This window comes from Trachurus japonicus, chromosome 8 (genome assembly GCF_045865225.1).
Source record: "Trachurus japonicus isolate A0001 chromosome 8, Traja_1.0".
Taxonomy (NCBI): domain Eukaryota; kingdom Metazoa; phylum Chordata; class Actinopteri; order Carangiformes; family Carangidae; genus Trachurus; species Trachurus japonicus.
In genome coordinates this window covers 16,409,674-16,426,908 of record NC_140914.1, presented here as the reverse complement: position 1 = coordinate 16,426,908, position 17,235 = coordinate 16,409,674, and the positions used below count along the sequence as shown (strand labels likewise).

The 17,235-nt window shown below is 39.1% G+C and overlaps 1 protein-coding gene, 1 long non-coding RNA gene and 1 pseudogene across 3 annotated transcripts in view; all 3 read right to left on the bottom strand.

The window, feature by feature from the left end:
• Positions 1-13,084, bottom strand: part of LOC146982955 (nuclear GTPase SLIP-GC-like) — a 134,287-nt pseudogene extending 121,203 nt beyond the window's left edge. The window contains exon 1 of the transcript XR_015036284.1: positions 13,060-13,084. The product of XR_015036284.1 is annotated as a nuclear GTPase SLIP-GC-like (transcript). The remainder of the gene's footprint in view (positions 1-13,059) is intronic.
• On the bottom strand, positions 3,640-14,885 carry LOC146982954 (nuclear GTPase SLIP-GC-like). Its single transcript, XM_085784257.1, has 22 exons — positions 14,098-14,885; positions 13,759-13,871; positions 13,532-13,582; positions 13,414-13,443; positions 12,961-13,093; positions 11,151-11,244; positions 10,516-10,732; positions 10,160-10,384; positions 9,566-9,772; positions 9,280-9,455; positions 8,860-8,953; positions 8,689-8,776; positions 8,447-8,568; positions 7,995-8,168; positions 7,733-7,908; positions 7,179-7,296; positions 6,740-6,848; positions 6,507-6,640; positions 5,034-5,115; positions 4,761-4,842; positions 4,594-4,644; positions 3,640-4,422 (listed from the first exon to the last, which is right to left on the bottom strand). The coding sequence occupies exons 1-21, from the start codon at positions 14,195-14,197 to the stop codon at positions 4,605-4,607; spliced, it is 2,565 nt and encodes an 854-aa protein (XP_085640383.1). The 5' UTR covers positions 14,198-14,885; the 3' UTR covers positions 3,640-4,422; positions 4,594-4,604.
• A 242-nt stretch (positions 14,886-15,127) lies between these two features.
• LOC146982953 (uncharacterized) lies at positions 15,128-16,445 on the bottom strand. Its single transcript, XR_015036287.1, has 3 exons — positions 16,309-16,445; positions 15,897-16,123; positions 15,128-15,697 (listed from the first exon to the last, which is right to left on the bottom strand). It is a non-coding gene; the product is annotated as an uncharacterized LOC146982953 (long non-coding RNA).
• Between the last annotated feature and the right edge of the window lie 790 nt (positions 16,446-17,235).

Here is a 17,235-nt window from a genome sequence, read left to right as displayed (position 1 = left end):
GCCTAGACAGTGTCCAGCGTTTGGTAAGCAATGCTCCACTTGCCAAGGCAAGAATCATTTTGCTAAACAATGCTTCTTCAAACGGAAAGAGTGGAAAAAAGAAAAAACTGTAAACTTAATAGACGAGCCTGATCTCAGTGACACGTTCTTTGTTGGAATGGTGAAATGTGAAAGTGAACAAATAAATAAGCCAGACAATGTAAATGATGTCACTACAGAAGATAAGTGGATAGCTCCTCTAATGATAAATGGGACTGTAATCACCATGAGATTGGACACTGGTGCAAAAGCAAATCTCATAAGCATGTGTGATGTGAAGGCAATGAAAAATAAGCCACAAATAAAAAGAAAAGAATCTGGACTGAAAGACTACAATGGGCGGCCAATCAAATGTTTGGGCACATGCAGGTTGAATGTCACAGTTAAAGGAAAAGTGCACCACCTATTCTTCTTTGTTGTGAATGAGGGACGGGAATCACTTCTTGGTGACAGAGCCTGTGAAGAACTGGGGCTTGTGGAAAGAGTGTATCAACTGATATATACTCCAGGTAAACACCTAGTCCTTGCTGATGCCCTATCCAGAGCAACTACAGGCGACAGTGTGAGTGCAACAGACGAGGACATACAGTGTCACGTGAACATGGTGTCGGCTACACTGCCTGTGTCTGACACAAAGTCAAGACAAATAGCGGAGGCTACAGCAACGGATGCTGAGCTACAGCATGTCATGAAGAACATGGATGAGGGATGGCCAGCTGGTTCATGTCCACAATTTTACCATGTCAGAGGTGAGCTTAGTACTGTGGATGGTCTGCTGTTGAAAAAGGGCAGGATTGTTATTCCACGGGCTTTGAGAATGGACATGTTGCACAGGATACATGAAGGCCATCTCGGCATCGAAAAGTGCAAAAGGAGGGCGAGAGACACGGTTTTCTGGCCCGGACTGAACAAAGACATTGAAACACTTGTAAGTAAATGTGAAACATGCCAGAAACACAGGAACAAGCAGAGCAAAGAGCCTATGGTGGTAGCTGAGGTGCCAACAGCACCATGGCACAAAGTAGGAATGGACTTGTTTCATCTCAGAGGTAAAGACTATTTAGTGGTAATGGATTACTACTCAAACTTCCCTGAGATGGCGCTACTAGCAAGCTCAACGTCAACTTGTGTCATAACACATGCTAAATCTATCTTCGCCAGGCATGGCATCCCACACACCGTGGTGAGCGACAATGGCCCCTGCTTCAGCAGCAAAGAATGGCAGAAGTTTGCAGAGCAATATGATTTCAAGCATGTGACGTCAAGCCCACACTATGCACAGTCAAACGGGCAAGCTGAAAAAGGAGTTCACATTCTCAAGCAACTCCTAAAGAAAGCTGCTGATAGTGACTCGGATCCCTATCTGGCTTTATTGAGCTACAGAGCATCACCTCTTCAGTGCGGCCTATCACCAGCTGAACTGCTGATGAAGAGGAAGCTACGAACAACACTGCCAAGTCATCAAGATGACAAATTAAAGCAAAAGAATCACTCAAAGATTGAACATAAGCTACGACAACAGAAAATGATGCAAAAGTCATTCTATGACAGAACAACCAAGCATCTCCCTCCACTGACTAACAACGACACAGTCAGGATTGAGGATGCTGATGGATGGAGTACAAAAGCAACTGTCCTGCAAGAAGTTGCTCCACGATCGTACACGGTGAAAACTGATGATGGACAAATCCTCAGACGCAATCGTCGCAGTCTATTAAAGACTCCTCAAGGGACTGTTGGTGAGCTCAGTGTAACCTGTGGTGAAACTCAGGTAACTCCCACACCTGCTATGGACTGTAACACTGACTCTCACACACCTACTCCAAGCGAACCTGAGTTAAGAAGGTCCACAAGAGAAATCAGAAAGCCTGATAGACTGAACTTATAAACAAAGACAATTCAATATGCATGTTAAACATGTTGAACAAAATGTATATTGATTGATGTTGTGAATGTGTTCTAAATGGTCTAGTGTTGGCTTAGATATGAGTTATGCAATCTAATGTAAACTGTTTATACTGCTTAGGTGTTGCAGAGTTATGCTGAATGAGAAATGGTTGAAATAACTGACACAGCTAATGTGATAATTCATGTTAATGCATTTTGCCTTAGAAAAGGGGGGATGTTATGATTAGATGTTATTACATGTTTGACCGCTAGGCAGCAGTACGGGTTAGTAGTCAGCTTACCGTACCATATAACGGAGTAGAGCAAGACTGCATGAAGCCACATGTATGTTGTTGAGAACGTGAGACATTAAACTAAGTTACTTGCTATCAACACGGCCTCATCCTTGGAACACGAACATGACAGTTATGACCGTATAAGTAGATGTTGTAGTGTATTATGGGCGTTGTAGTGTGAGCGCTATACCGGCCGGCCATTAATTTTTTCGAGGGCCAAATAAATTGTATCTTGTGCCGGATCTGGCCCCCGGGCCTTGACTTTGACAGGTGTGGCAAAAATATTTCCAGACATCCTCCGTATCAATAACTAACTGCTATTGACTGCAACAAGGTATATCAGCATGCCATGAGCTCCGCAACTCTGTTAGCCCCACATTAAACCCCATGCTCTCTCCATGTTTGTGTTTTATATCTTTTTTCTTTCTTTCTAGAATATTGACGACTCAAAAACCATGATAAAACAGCGCTCCATTTATCATTTGCAGTCCATTCATGAGATGATTAACCAAGTCATTCTTTCATTCTGTTTTTACTTTCTATGGTGTTTAGAGTCAAGTACAATAACTTCAGTCTTGTCCGAGTTAAGAAGTAAAAACCTTGCAAGTCATTAAGATCTTTTTGTCCAGTGAGTGTTTGGATGGAACAAACTTTCCCTTTTCAGGATCTGGATAATTAAAGGACTGAGCAAATAATCAAGGCCTGGATGAACAGGTTATCTATGAGGCCATGCTGAAGCAGCCTGGGGGTGCTGCCAGGAAAGATCACTTCCTGATGCCTGATGTATGCAGTCATGATGCCACGCATGCAAAAACAAATTGCATCGTTCATCTAGAAGAGGAACAGCCTTAAGGCACACGAGATGTTTCACAACAACACTGGGTGTGGTTGGTTGTTATCCTTTCAAGGTTTAATCAGCACGCATATACAGTACTCCTTTAGGGTGGTGCTGGGAACAGATCCCCAGTCAGGTTCAACGTTTAAAAAAAAAAATCAACACTTGCTTCCGCACTCACTTGAAGCTCTTTTATTGTCAGGTCAATGTTTCAGTCTATTGGTTAGGTTGATATCCTGGCACTGATACTTGTGGATTACACAGCAGGATCCAAATTTTGTTCATCCCTATTTTTCTAAATCAGTGGTGCTTTGAACAAGTTTAAGAACTTAAGCGTTGATCATGAATGTATAACAACACGTGTACTGAACCTTTTTGGATGTAAAGAACAGAATAGAATTTTCATGTGTGAACGATACAGGATCTGTAAAGTTGGTCTGCCCATTGCAATAGGACTTTTGTGATGTTTCTGAGTGCTGAACTTTGCATACATTGATTGATTTGATTGATAATAACTGAGTGAAACCAGTTAACAGATAGTTTCCATGGATATTTAATAACTGAATGATCCACATATGCAGTAGTACATTATGAACTCATATTTATTGCTGATTAACAACTTTCCTATTCAACATGCATATTTGTTCTTTCTCGAGGTTATTACATTGATCTTTTGTTGATGAAATGTGAGGTATCAGGGGCATACAGTGGAGGATCTGCTTCTGCCACATCCAGCACTTTCCACTCAAAAGAGAAACCTATTGAGCTGTAGCGTACAGGATACTATAAAAAAACAAAACATTTTTGCCTTTAGAAAAATGAAAGAATGAAAAATATTAAATAACTGCATTAAAAAGTCATACATTTTCTCTCTTCTTGTTTGATTTTTTACATGAACACAAATAGAAATATTATTTTGCAGTCAGCAATTGTTTAGTAGTATAAAGGCATGGATAGAAACCATGGAAATGCATTATATATAAACTGTTGAATTATTAAAAACCACAAAGTCTTTGGAGCGTTTCAAGTGACATGTATCATATAAAGCACATTAATCAGGCAAAAATATCTATAATCACATACAAGCAATTCAGAAAAAACAATTCTCAAAGAAAACAAAAAAAGGAACTTGAATATGATCATTAAGTGCTAAAGTTGAAGGCAACTGGACTTATGTTGGCTTCTTCAGTTCTAAAGACTAGTGTGTGGAAAACCAAAGGGTTTTCCTGCGTTTTCCCAATGACCTGGATGAGTGAGAACCTTCACAGACATACTGTAACATGAACATGGCTGAAAACAAGGCTTCATGTCTGCAGGGACATTCGGTGTCATCAGGCCTCTGCTGTTTCTCTCCACTGACAAAACCTGAAATATCCACCAGGAGAAGAATAAATGGCAGAATTCTGACACTGAAAAAAAAAACACATTGAGCATGACTGAACTTCTGTTTGACAAATGTGATGTCAAGACCGCTGCTCACACTGAAACACAACATCCTACTGTCTGTTTGAATCATCAGTTTGGATGAAAACTTACCTGCTCACGTGTCATGGACCCAGTGCAGCTGCTGTTGCAGATGGATCAGGCCTAGTGTCATTCAGATTAACAAGAGTAAGAATTATTCAGAATAAAATCAGCTCATAGTTAAACCAATGCCTTTGAAAAAAAGATTGTGGATTCATTTGATTTAAGAGAGGTTTTACCCAGTTAGTGATGTTTCTCCATCTGGGCTGCTGTTCATGTCATCATAATGTTTCTTCACCAGGTCAAGCTCTGCTGAAACATCTAAAAAGAAAGTATAATAAATAAAAACTCTATCTATCTATCTATCTATCTATCTATCTATCTATCTATCTATCTATCTATCTATCTATCTATCTATCTATCTATCTATTCATAATCTGTTATTAATCTGTTCATTTATTAACATCAGTGAGATAAGTACAATGTATATATATATTTTAAATATTCTCCACCTGGGATTGAGTCATCAGTAGTCTTCAGTGACAGCTCAATTGATTTCATCAGGGTTTCCTCCAGCTCCTTCAGCACAAACTTCTAATGAAGCAACAAAATTGCTCATTACTTTTGTCGTGAAAACTTTAGGCCTGCCTGTGGCGAGTCAAAGAACAAGACTGGAGAGGGTGGTTCAGAGTTGTGCCCCCTGACCAGAAACTGCAGTCAGGGTGGTCAGGGTGCAACAATTAAAACGATTTGTGTCCCATGTTATAGTAACTCCATTTGTTGTTTTAACTAGAGGAATTTACAACATAGATTAGTTTCAGAAACAGAGTTCATCCTCCTGTTGTCCTTCCTCACCCCAAGGTTTATTGCAGTCAGGGTTCAGTACGTTACCTCTAATGGATGTTCACTTTACAGGCCACTAGTTGGGTTAACCCAAACCATATATAAAAAAATAAAAGAATAATTTAGTAATTGTTACAGACAATGCCAACATCAATAAAATTCCCACCACACGTTTTACTCCCACAGCCAAATATTCTGTTAAAGGGATAGTTCACCCTAGAATGATATTTCGCTCATTATCTACTCACCCTCATGTTGACTAAGGGCTGGAAGAAGTTTCAGATTCCTCCGTGGCTTCTCTGAGTTACAGGGGGTCTTGGTGTAGCAGTGCATGTCCATATAACGGTTGCAAAGGGACACCGGAGCTCTTCGTAAAAAAAACACACACAAAAAAACATCCAAATACCTCCATGATGCTGGTATGTAATGTCCGTCTTGTGCTGAAGCCCCAAATTGCGTAATTGTCCCGAAAAAAATTAAATAAGTCTATATTTTAAGCTTGTTTGTAGCGGAAGCTTCTCGAAGCTCCTCTTCCTGGTCCGTCCAAATCTCGCGTGATTCGCAGTAACCGCACTGACGCATGCTGACGCCGGCGCAAATCACGTGAGATTTGGACGGACCAGGAAGAGGAGCTTCGAGAAGCTTCCGCTACAAACAAGCTTAAAATATAGACTTATTTAATTTTTTTCGGGACAATTACGCAATTTGGGGCTTCAGCACAAGACGGACATTACATACGAGCAGCATGGAGGTATTTGGATGTTTTTTTGTGTGTGTTTTTTTACGAAGAGCTCCGGTGTCCCTTTGCAACCGTTATATGGACATGCACTGCTATGCCGAGACCCCCTGTAACTCAGAGAAGCCACGGAGGAATCTGAAACTTCTTCCAGCCCTTAGTCAACATGAGGGTGAGTAGATAATGAGCGAAATATCATTCTAGGGTGAACTATCCCTTTAATAACTATTTTCATAATACTCCCCTACATACGTTTTGTGTTTCTTTTTTAGTAGCAGTGCAAAAGCAGATTTTAGAATGGTGCATATTGTACAGAATAAGCCTTAGTAGTGACCTAGAATGAACAGCACATGTTACTATAGCGTTCTGTCTGATTAAAATCAGTCAAATGACAAAAAGAACAAACCTTCACGTCATTCAGGTAGAGCAAGAGAACATCTTTAGCCTGCTCAAACATGATGTTCTTTGATTCATAAACATGTCTTTCAATGGTGTCCCTCATGTTTTTCAGTACACCTGATCCACTAAATGTTGCTGCTCCTAGAATAAAAAAGAAAACAGCTGAATATTTCTGTATAATCACGACAAATTTACTATCAAATTGATTGAGTCTATATATATCATGATCTTCTTTATTACTTTTGTAACATCCTTGCATGTGTTCCTCGATTTTCTCCGTCAGACTGCGGTACATTATTTTCTTGTGCTTCCGGATGATTCTGTTGAGTTTTACCTTAATCTTTTCTTCCTGAAAGAGACAACACAGAGTATAGATGATAGATGTGACATACAGTACATGCAATACAGTGGGTACGGAAAGTATTCAGACCCCTTTAAATTTTTCACTCTTTGTTTCATTGCAGCCATTTGCTAAAATCAAAAAAGTTCATTTTATTTTTCATTAATGTACACTCAGCACCCCATCTTGACAGAAAAAAACAGAAATGTAGAAATTTTTGCACATGTATTAAAAAAGAAAAACTGAAATATGACTGCAATGAAATAAAGAGTGAAAAATTTAAAGGGGTCTGAATACTTTCCGTACCCACTGTACATACAGACAGACTCTCAGCTTTACCTCTGACTGTAGAAAAGTCAGCTGCAGCTCGACCTCTCTGTACTTCTGAATCAGCCTCTCTGTGTCAAGTGTAAATGCAGCGATGGCTCCATTGAATGCTCCACATTCTCTTTCATTTCTGAAACATGTCAACAAGTTTAAATGTTTAATATATACAATTATGACTGTTAAGGTAGCACTAACACAAATTGCAATTCTTTGTTTCACCACTTGGGTATCAGATATAAACATCCGTCTCGTCCTCTTTACATAGCGTGCTGTTCAGGAGTCGGGGCTGAGCACCGGCCTGGCTTGTCTCATGACAAAGAGGAATTCAGCATTTGCTTGCTTTAGACTACCACTTGGCTTTATGTGTCACCACACTCAACAAGCCCCAGAAGATGCTTCTTATGAACCCCTCTGAAAAAGCCTCTCAGGTGAGATTTGTGACATCTTCAACAACCCCAAACAAGTCCAGAGAGCACAATCTCTCAATTCTAATCTAGACAGTCTCTCTCTCTAGATTGTAAATGGACCTGCAAATACTTTTGTGTCCTCAGAGAATCATTTCTTACGGGAAAGTCTTTCTGAACTCCTCATCAATGCTGTTGGTCAGGAACGAACTCAGCTTCTCATTGACGTTAATTTGTCTCTGTTTTTTTGTTTTGTAGGTGCCGTTGTTCTGAACAACATACTTTAATGTCCTGTGAAAACTGCTACCAGCACCTGATGTTTGATTTTTTTTCTTTTTCTGAAACAAAACAGAAAAAAAAATCTTGTATACTTTGTATGAAGTTCAAAATCAAAATCATCATTAAAGTAGTACAAAATACATACAGGATATAAGATGGACTTCAACTTTGCGTCACATGAACTTTTTGATTGTTCAACCCCCTCAGTGAGGCATCTTTCAAAAGCCTCATAAGCCTCTTCCATGGGTCTTCTGACTTTATCAAGTTCCCGCCTCATGTTTTCTTCAAGCTCTCGGCACACCTCTGTTTTTGTTCCAGACTGAAATCAAACACACATTTATTCATGACATCCTGTTGTTCTTGAGTATGAACAGTGTTTAATTACTGTTAATACACAGCCTCTCTAAAGTAAACCATCTTCAGTAAATCAACAACCTTGATGAACAGATTTTCTGTAGGGGTGACATCACATAGAAACTTATTTAACTAATATAGTTGTCATAGCATTTGAGCATAGTTTATTTTCTTATTAATCTTAATACTTCCTGGAAATATTAATGACAATACAGATGACAAAACAAAATGACTAGAACGTACCACTTCCCTGCATCTGGCCCCTTGAATCAGAGAGAGAATCCCATACGCTCCAGACACATAGTTTAATGTCACTGAGTGATCGGCGTTCAGAGTTTGCAGAGATTCCTGAAGTTTGGGTATTTCTGTGAAATCACATAATTTTTGACACATCCAGCCTGTTAGTCTTTCTGGTGTACAGTGATTAAACTAAAACCAAATGTGTATTTCAGTGACACATTTTCTGTCATGGAGTCTTCACCTACCTGTGTCGTCTCGTTGTAGATATTTTCTTTTCAGAAACTCTTTGGAGCTCACTGTGAACACTTGGAAACACTCTTCACTGAAGTGTTTCTGAAAAATCACAATGGGTTTTGATTTTACAGTAACGTCTGGCCATCAGTCTGTAAGCTTTTTTCTGTGTCCATATAACTCACCTTAATCTTTTTGTCTTTTCTGAATTCTGACATCACTGTTTGCTTGGCTTTCAGATTTCTCTTCAGTATGAGATCACGAAGAGCAGCTGCTCGACTGAAAAAAGATTTGTCAATGAAAATGAATTGAATTTGAAAATTTGTATTGTCCAAGATGTTGTCTACCTGGTTTCTCATCTCTCTCCGGTCCTCCCATCCTCTGAGCTACAGAGTCCTGAACTGCAATTGTGGACCACCCTCTGCTGTCTGCTGCTGCATTTTTATTTGTAATAGATTTTGTCTGCACTTTTTGTGCTCCCTCTCGACTTGATATGGTACAACCACATATAATGTTAGCTTGAGTTCTTGCCCACAGCATTCATTACTGTCTTATTATGGTTTATTCAACTACTGTATGTACATTTGACATCGTAAATTACTTACTGATCATCTGAATCTTCAACATGGTCAGACTTGGTGCAGATAAAGTGAATGCACTGACACTCGCCACCATTTCCCATGAGGCTACAGGCATCCTCCAGGATCTCCCAAGCTTCTCTCTCTGATGCTGCTCGATTAATTTCAGTCACAATCCACACAGTGGAACAACTTCCTACAAGCTGCAGAAGCATAACAAGATAATTATGAGAAATTGATTCAATGACCAATGCCACAGTTTCCAGATAAGACAGTAAAACAGCATAAACAGCAGTCTATGAGAATAAATTACCTCTTTCCACATTTTGTCTCTGCTTTTGTTACGATCTCCATTTCCAGGAAGATCCACAAGTGTGACATGCTGGAGAAGCTCATTACCAGGCACCTTGACAGTCACACACTTCACCAGTGGCCAGTACCACCTCTTGACTACATTGCCTTGTCCCACTTCCAAGTCGCTTCTTGTGTATTTGACAAATTTAGCAGATAGTTCTTTGGCCTGTGATAAATAATAAAGTAAGGTAAGACAATGCAAATTGATTTTTATTTTGATGCACATTCAAAGTGATTTATAAATTGCATAAAATAATTGGAATCTGACAGGATCTGATACATGTCAACAACAACTGTTCTTCTTTTTTTCTTTGTTTATTAAACTTATTTTGAGGTTGCCTACATGTTTTTTTGTGTCAAAGAAAAAATATCTGCAATAGTTAAACTTGCTTATGCTGAAAGCATGGGGCAAACATCTTTTCAAGATCCTATGAAACATTTTTCAGATGATAAATGGCTTACACTATAACTGATTTAATATAACAGTTAAAACCTGTTTTATTGTCAAAGACTCATGGTGTAAATGTATTTGACTTGCTTAACTCCTACTTACTGATTCACATGTCAAAATCTTCTTCCTGCGTTGGAGAAACTCTGGGATTTCTCTGAAATATTTGTCCTCCATGAGGTTTTTAGTTGACATGTTTCTCCATTCTTCTCCATACAGAGCTGTCAGCTTGTCACAATAATCATCATCACCATCATCATCATCTATCTTTTCCTGATCTGCATCATCCCTAAGAATATGCTCCAACGGCCACAATTCATCTTCCCACTCCTGAAAAACAGAAATAATTATGTTGAATTTCATTCACTCAAATGTTAAAAAATGTAGGCTACCTTTATTCTTTTGCAGCTAAACTGTACATTTTTAACTAATTTCAAGTGAAGACAGGTGGTGTACTGTACCTCTTTTGTGATGAACTCAATTTCTGCCTCATACTTTGTGTTGACCTTGTTCGCCTCCACTTTAATCATGACTGAGGTACATGCATTGACACTTCCAGAGGGCAGAAGGTTCTTCACTCCAATGACGGCATTTATCAGAGAGCTTTTTCCAGCTCCGGTTTTACCAAACACACCGACCAGCTCCCTCTTGTCTGTCTCCAAATCACAGATTTTAGACCTGGTGTATGAGAGTTTAAATTTGTTTTTATGTCCATTATGCTTAAAATGACTAATAACATGTGAGGGGTTGGTCATGACAGTTACCACAGAATTATCATCGGACGCTCAATTTCTTTATCATAATTTTCATCCTACATCCTACATATATTTTCTGTGTTCATTCCATCCACATTAATCAGCTGTAGCAGAATGGTAATTGTGAGGGTCAGAGGAATTCCTAGTGGTCTGTCTACATTTTTGATTTGGAAATTACAACAAACTACGAGAGACAATACAACAGAAATTATGACAGAAAGACTAAGTGCAGTAATTCTGTGAGGTTGTGAGTGAAGGTCAGGATAGTTTCATATGAAAATGACTGCTCATATAATTCATTTTTAGTGGGTTGTGATGTGCTGAAAAAACTCAACACTTACTTGAGGAAAGCATTGAGCTTTGTGTTTTCTTCCTTTTGTAGTCTCATATAAACATACTTCATTATGTTTTTCACATCAGAGAGTATGACTTGTTCTGTCAGAGAAAAAGTCAAGAATTATTAAACAAGAAGCATGAACAGTTTTTCAATTAATGCACAATGAGGTTAATTGATACATAAAATAGGAGGAAAAGAGTGAATCATTAGGTTTATACTGTTTATATTTATCAAAGTAAAAAGCATCCAAAACATGTTATGTTGGTATACGTAGATGCCCATTTTCTGATGTAACTTGGGGGCATTAGCAAATATGCTGTTAACTGTTTGAAACAACTGAAAACAGACACTGACCAGCCAGGGAGAAAGTGTTTTCTGTGGCCAAAGTATTGAGACTGAGAATTTTCCCTTACGTAACATCAAGCTTTGTCCTGTTGCAATGGGCAGAGCAGAGAGTTTACAGTGCCTATATCATTCACACACGAAAAATTTGAATTGCTGTTCTGTTCTTTATGTCTGAATAGGATCAGTAGAGATGTGTTTTTTTTCAGGATTAATGGTAAAGGTCTTAAACGTGATCAAAGCACCACTGGTTTGGGGTGCCGGCCCTGGTTCATATCCTGAATCCGGTGGCCCTTTGTGGCATGTGATTCTGCAGCTCTCTACCTCCCAGTTTCCTGTCTCTCTCAAAATGTGAAATTCAAATTTGGATTCTGCCGTGTGATCCATAACTGTCCAGTGTTCTTGTTGTTGTATCTCATCTTATTAAGGTTGTTCCTCTTCAGGATAAACAACACACACTCTTTTAGCCCACATGTTTTTGCATCGGTGCACATGTGAGAACACGGCACCAGGAAGTGATCTGATAAATATGAGGTGATCTTTCCTGGCAGCACTCCCAGGGTGCTTTAACATGGCCTTATATGAACTATACTATAGCTAACCTGTTCATCCATGCCTTGATATTTTTTTTATCAGCCCTTTAATCAACAACAGATTATCCAGATCCTGAGAGGAAAAGACAATACGGAAGTTATGTAATTGACTCTAAACATTTCAGAAACATCTAGATCTAGTGTTCTGGCATTTTCCACCTTCATTTCACTTTTCACCTGTGACACTTGTAAGCAAAAACAAAAAACTGCTTTTTTTTCCCCCCTTGGGCAATCATCTCATGATGAATGGGCCACAAATGATGAATGGACTGCTGGTGTGTGGCCTTTTGTTGAACCGGTGTAGCTACAACTGCTGTTTTATCACGGTTTTCTAGTCCCAACACAACAATCCTCTTTGCTTCATGGATATGTGTTTGAGACACCGAAGTGTCCTGACAAAAGATCATGTTGGTCATGTGCTCATCCCAGTTTAGATGAGAAAATTCATGCAAATTTTGGTGTTTGAATTGTAAATATGTTATTTTGGGTCTTGGTAAGCAGACAAGGCCTGTTTTAATATGTCTTAATCAAATACAGTTTTAAGAGTCAGGAAGTTAATATATTAGTTACATAACACTTAAACTGCTGCTCCGGGAAAATCAACAGCGACAACTCTTCTTGACAAATCTGACAAATTTCCTAATTTTGTAGCTGTAGCTGTAGAGCTTGATTGAACATAAACATGAAAATGGTCATGGTCAGAAACACGTTTCTGAGTCACAACATTCAATTATCAAAGTCAAGGTTTAATTTATGTACAAAATATTCTCATAATACCATTTATTTGATTGATTGATTTGGTATGTGATATACAAAAAATGTTCCTTATACTATATAGTGGGTCGTAGGTTTCCATAGTTTAGACGGCAACATAATTACCTGCATATTCTCCCAGTCTTTTGTCACATCGTTTATTGGCTGGTGACTGAAAGCTGCTCGACTCCCCCTGAAGATCCAACTTTCTCTTTCCTGTCTCACCTGTATTACTTGTGCCACTGGTGGAGGGCAATACCTGAACAATGTTTGATTTAGACATTACATTCACACAGGCTTCATCCTTTAACAGAGCTCTGAACACACATTAACAGTGACACTTTAATTTGTGTCTCCATCAGATCTGGGATGGGTCTGAAAAAACCTCTGCAGAGTCCAGAAAAAGTGAATTCATCATGATGATTCATCATCAGCATTTTCCTCAACAACATTTGATGAAGCGAGACAATGTTCAGTCATGACTTCCTAACTCAGGATACGTCATTGCCTTAAATTCATATGCATGAGAACAGAGAAAAGTTAAACCATTATGTACATGTAAAACTCTGTTGTTCTTACCTGAGCAGAGTCAGCTGCTTCTACGCGCTTCTGTTGACACAGCAGATAAAGTGTGAATATTTAGATCAATTACAATGAATGTCTTAAATTACACCAAACTATAGTGTATTCAACTTACATGAGGAGAAGAAGAAACAACTGTTTCTTGATTTGTTGTCTGTTGCTCTGCCTGGTGATAATTATTAATCATTTTATTAATCAATGACAGTTAATAGAAGTTTTTCTCTTTTTTAAATTCTAGTTAATGCCTTGAGTTTATCTGTTGGTGTCTGGAGGAACTGAACTGATTTCTCTCTTAATTCACCTATTTCTGCCACAACAGTATCTTCACAGTGCAGAACATACCTTTAACAACTCGAGCCTCTTCCTGAATTTTGACCTTGGTCCCACTTGTGTGATCAGGTTATCAATATCCTGATCATTAAGACAGTATAGACATTCTGCATCAATGCCTTGATCTGTAATCAACAGAAAATATTCACATTAATAACAAAAACAAGCATTTCAATTTCATGCACAGGTATGTTACATAGAGTGAAACAGATGCAGGAACAGCTGTCAGAACATGTTATGCTCACTGAGACAGTATTTGTCACTTTTCAATCTTAATTTCAACATATCACCAAAGTAGGTACACAGTTGCAACATTTTAATATATAGCATAGCAACATGGTAAAATCTTACCTTTAAATGTCTCTATCAACTCACTGAGACCCCATTCAGTTAATTTGCGACAAACAAACTCGTCCATGTTGAAGAACTGAAACTGAAAGTTACAGAACATATAGGAACAATATTTAATCAGTTATTAATGGACTTTTGGGAGATGATTATAATGAATTATATTAATTTATTTATGCTTTTCCTGCTTTTCAGACATATAAAGATGTTTAAAATGTTAGATACTTGGCTTTAGAGGACGTGGAAGTGCCATATCATGAGGTAGGCGTGAGGCAGCTCTGAGCCGCTGCAAACGCTCGAGTTTGGAGAATTTTTTCTGAAGTCTGTTATTGTAATGTCACACAACTTTAGCGGAAGTCCCTATGGCAACTCATCTGGCTCTGGCCTCAGTGCCCAGTGGTAATGTGAGAAGGAGCATGTGCCCCCAATACGTTTACCAATCACAGCAGAGTCGGCATGACAGGGGGGGTGTACTGCTAACCCTAACCCTAACCCATTGTAAAGGCATATCTTATCTTATCTTAGTGTAGTGTGTATCTTAGGGTATTTCAGTCAGTGTCTATTTAAAACAAATGTTGAAGATTTTGCTTCAACGTGGACTGCAGAGTTAAAAAATAAAATATCAAAATCACAGTTAGAAAACAGAGGTGTTATTTTGAGTGTACAATCAGATAGGGTGACTGTTCAGGTTTACAAGCCTCATCCTTTATAAGGTCATGTTTTCTTGTTTCTTGTATTTTGTCTTCCTGTTTTATTTTGTTACCCTCTCGTCTCGCTTCAGGTGTCTTGACTTCCTGCCCTTGCTGATTTCAGCAGCCCCACCCTGATTGTTTGCACCTGTGTCTTTGTCTCTCCCTCCCTCGTGTATTAAGTCTTGTGCTTTGTGTTTGTCATTGCCTGTTCGTCTTGTGAGTTTGTCAAGCGTCCAGGGCCGTAGTATAGTGGAGAAAGGTGATGATAATTCTAGGGGCCCAGCGCCCAGTGGGGTCCATTAAAAAAACCCCAGTACTCTAATCTTTGTATGACTGAATTATTCTGCTTAGACCCTGACTAATACTCATAGTAATGCTGCATTAGCATCAAAACAAAGTAGGCTAAATGAAAAATGATAATACATACTGTACGTAGTCTAAGAAAAAAAGTGGAAAAGTCAGGGGCCCACTTTAGTATTCTTTTAGGGGGCCCAGAATTCCTAGCAACGGCCCTGCAAGCGTCCCAGCCGTCTTACGTCAAGTCTTATGTACAAAATAACCTTTTTGGTCTTGCTTTATTGCCTGCCTGCTCGGTAGCTGCCAATAAACCTGGTTCTGTTGCTTACCCCTGAATCGAGCTCTTGAGTCCTCAGACACCACCCACAGGTCAGTTTCAGGGATATATCTACTGGGAAATATTTTTTAAATATAAATTACAAGATAGCGAGAACCAGCACAACATCTACATATTGTCCAACTGCCTAATTGGTGAAAAAGTGATAAATGAAATGCATTGAAGTTAGTGTACTCACATTGTTAACAACTAAACATGTCTTCCTTGGTGCCTGATCTTCAATGAACCCTTCATCTTATTCAGTCAGTCTCCCCCTCTCACCTGCCTCTCTCTCCTCCTGCATACAGAGCAATTGTGGCAATGAGTACTGCACAACAATATTAGTTGTACATTTGTATAGGTAGCCTACTGTTACTAAGGTCCAAAGTACAGTGATGATATACCAAAACTTTGACAAACACGATTTAAAAAAAAAATCACATAAAATATCCGTATTGTCTCTAGGATATAAAATAGTGTGACACAAAGACAATTACCAGTCAAGGCGTAAGATGCTGCACATATATCCACTGTAATGGCTGCCTCCTAAAAGTCCATGAGTCAAGTCAGGCAGCCTTGCGGTGCAAACAGATGTTTACTGCGGTGCGTGCAGTTGTGCAAAGCCAGACAGACAGTCAGCCAACAACCAAAGGTCCTCCAATAAACCACAAGGCTCGACTTTCGTTGTCTTTTAATGAAATCTTCTTTGTTTTGTTTTGTAAAACTGAAAGGCATTACAGAGACAGGAAACATAAATTCGCGTTGTAGCCTATAAGCATCTCAATTAACCGTCAATCAAAAACAAACAAAACGGAGTTATATATAATCTAGCACAGATCATGTCCCACAAAAATAATAAGTCAATTCTCTATCACAACATTCCTTGTCCACATGTAATAGGCTACTTACTGATCAATATTCTCCAAGGCAGATCAAAAAAATAAAACTCCTGTGGAAAAAACCTGCAGAGCTGGAAAAAGTACAGATCGCTCACTCTGACGCCGTTTCTGAAAACCAAAGAACAGAGCACTCACTCTGACGCTGTTTCTGAAACCCTAAAAACACGGACGTTTTCCAGCCTTTTTTTTTTTTTAATTCAATTACTAACTTGTTTTACTTCATTTATAATTTAAAACCTTTAAACTAAGGCAGCACAAGAGCGATTTTAGGATGAATCCACCCAAAAAACAAAAGTTGAGTTGAAGCAAAGTCCTTCTAGGCAAGTCATGCCACTCGGCGGCCATCTTGGCGACGCCACGAAAACCCCAAGGAGACCAGACCCCTATCTAGCTTCGGTTAGCATCCGCCGCTAACAGCAGCTTCTCAGCTCACAACAAGCCTCTTGTACTCGGTACAATAAAACAATGGAGGCCCTCGTTATTAATGGTGACGGTGTCTATCGGTCCACGGCTCCAGTGCTTCATCCGGACTGTGTTTTTTATTTTTTTGGAGTGGACTGCTGCTGCTATCATGGACAGGAGGCTAATGCTTAGCCCCAAGGGAGGGGGCCCAGTTTGAATGTTTAGGTTAAAAAATGAAACGAACAAAACTATACATTCAAAAATTAAATTAAAGAAAAGGTGGACTAATCGGTTCATTGTAAAACACTTATTGATGTGAATGAGGTGAATTCTGTATACGTAGCCCCGAGGTAGCTCTTTCGTTCAGCAGCACACACCTGAAGCTTCACTTTTCATTAAGACCAACCAATGTGGCTGCCAAATTAACAAGCCGGCAGTAAACCTCTAAAACTCCGCAGGTAAATGTAACAGCTTTCCTCCAGGATGAGGAGCCGCTCCCGGTCGCCGGTGGCTCTGCACTTTTCCGAAAACCTAA

Excerpts from the sequence above, each read along its gene's own strand:
- LOC146982954 (XM_085784257.1), bottom strand. The coding sequence starts at position 14,197 with ATGTTCTGTAACTTTCAGTTTCAGTTCTTCAACATGGACGAGTTTGTT. Across the intron at positions 8,954-9,279 it reads GTTGAAGATTCAGATGATCA|TCGAGCAGCTGCTCTTCGTG; the intron begins GTAAGTAATTTA and ends ATCTTTTTTCAG. Across the intron at positions 7,909-7,994 it reads TGAAGTCCATCTTATATCCT|AAAAAGAAAAAAAATCAAAC; the intron begins GTATGTATTTTG and ends GTTTTGTTTCAG.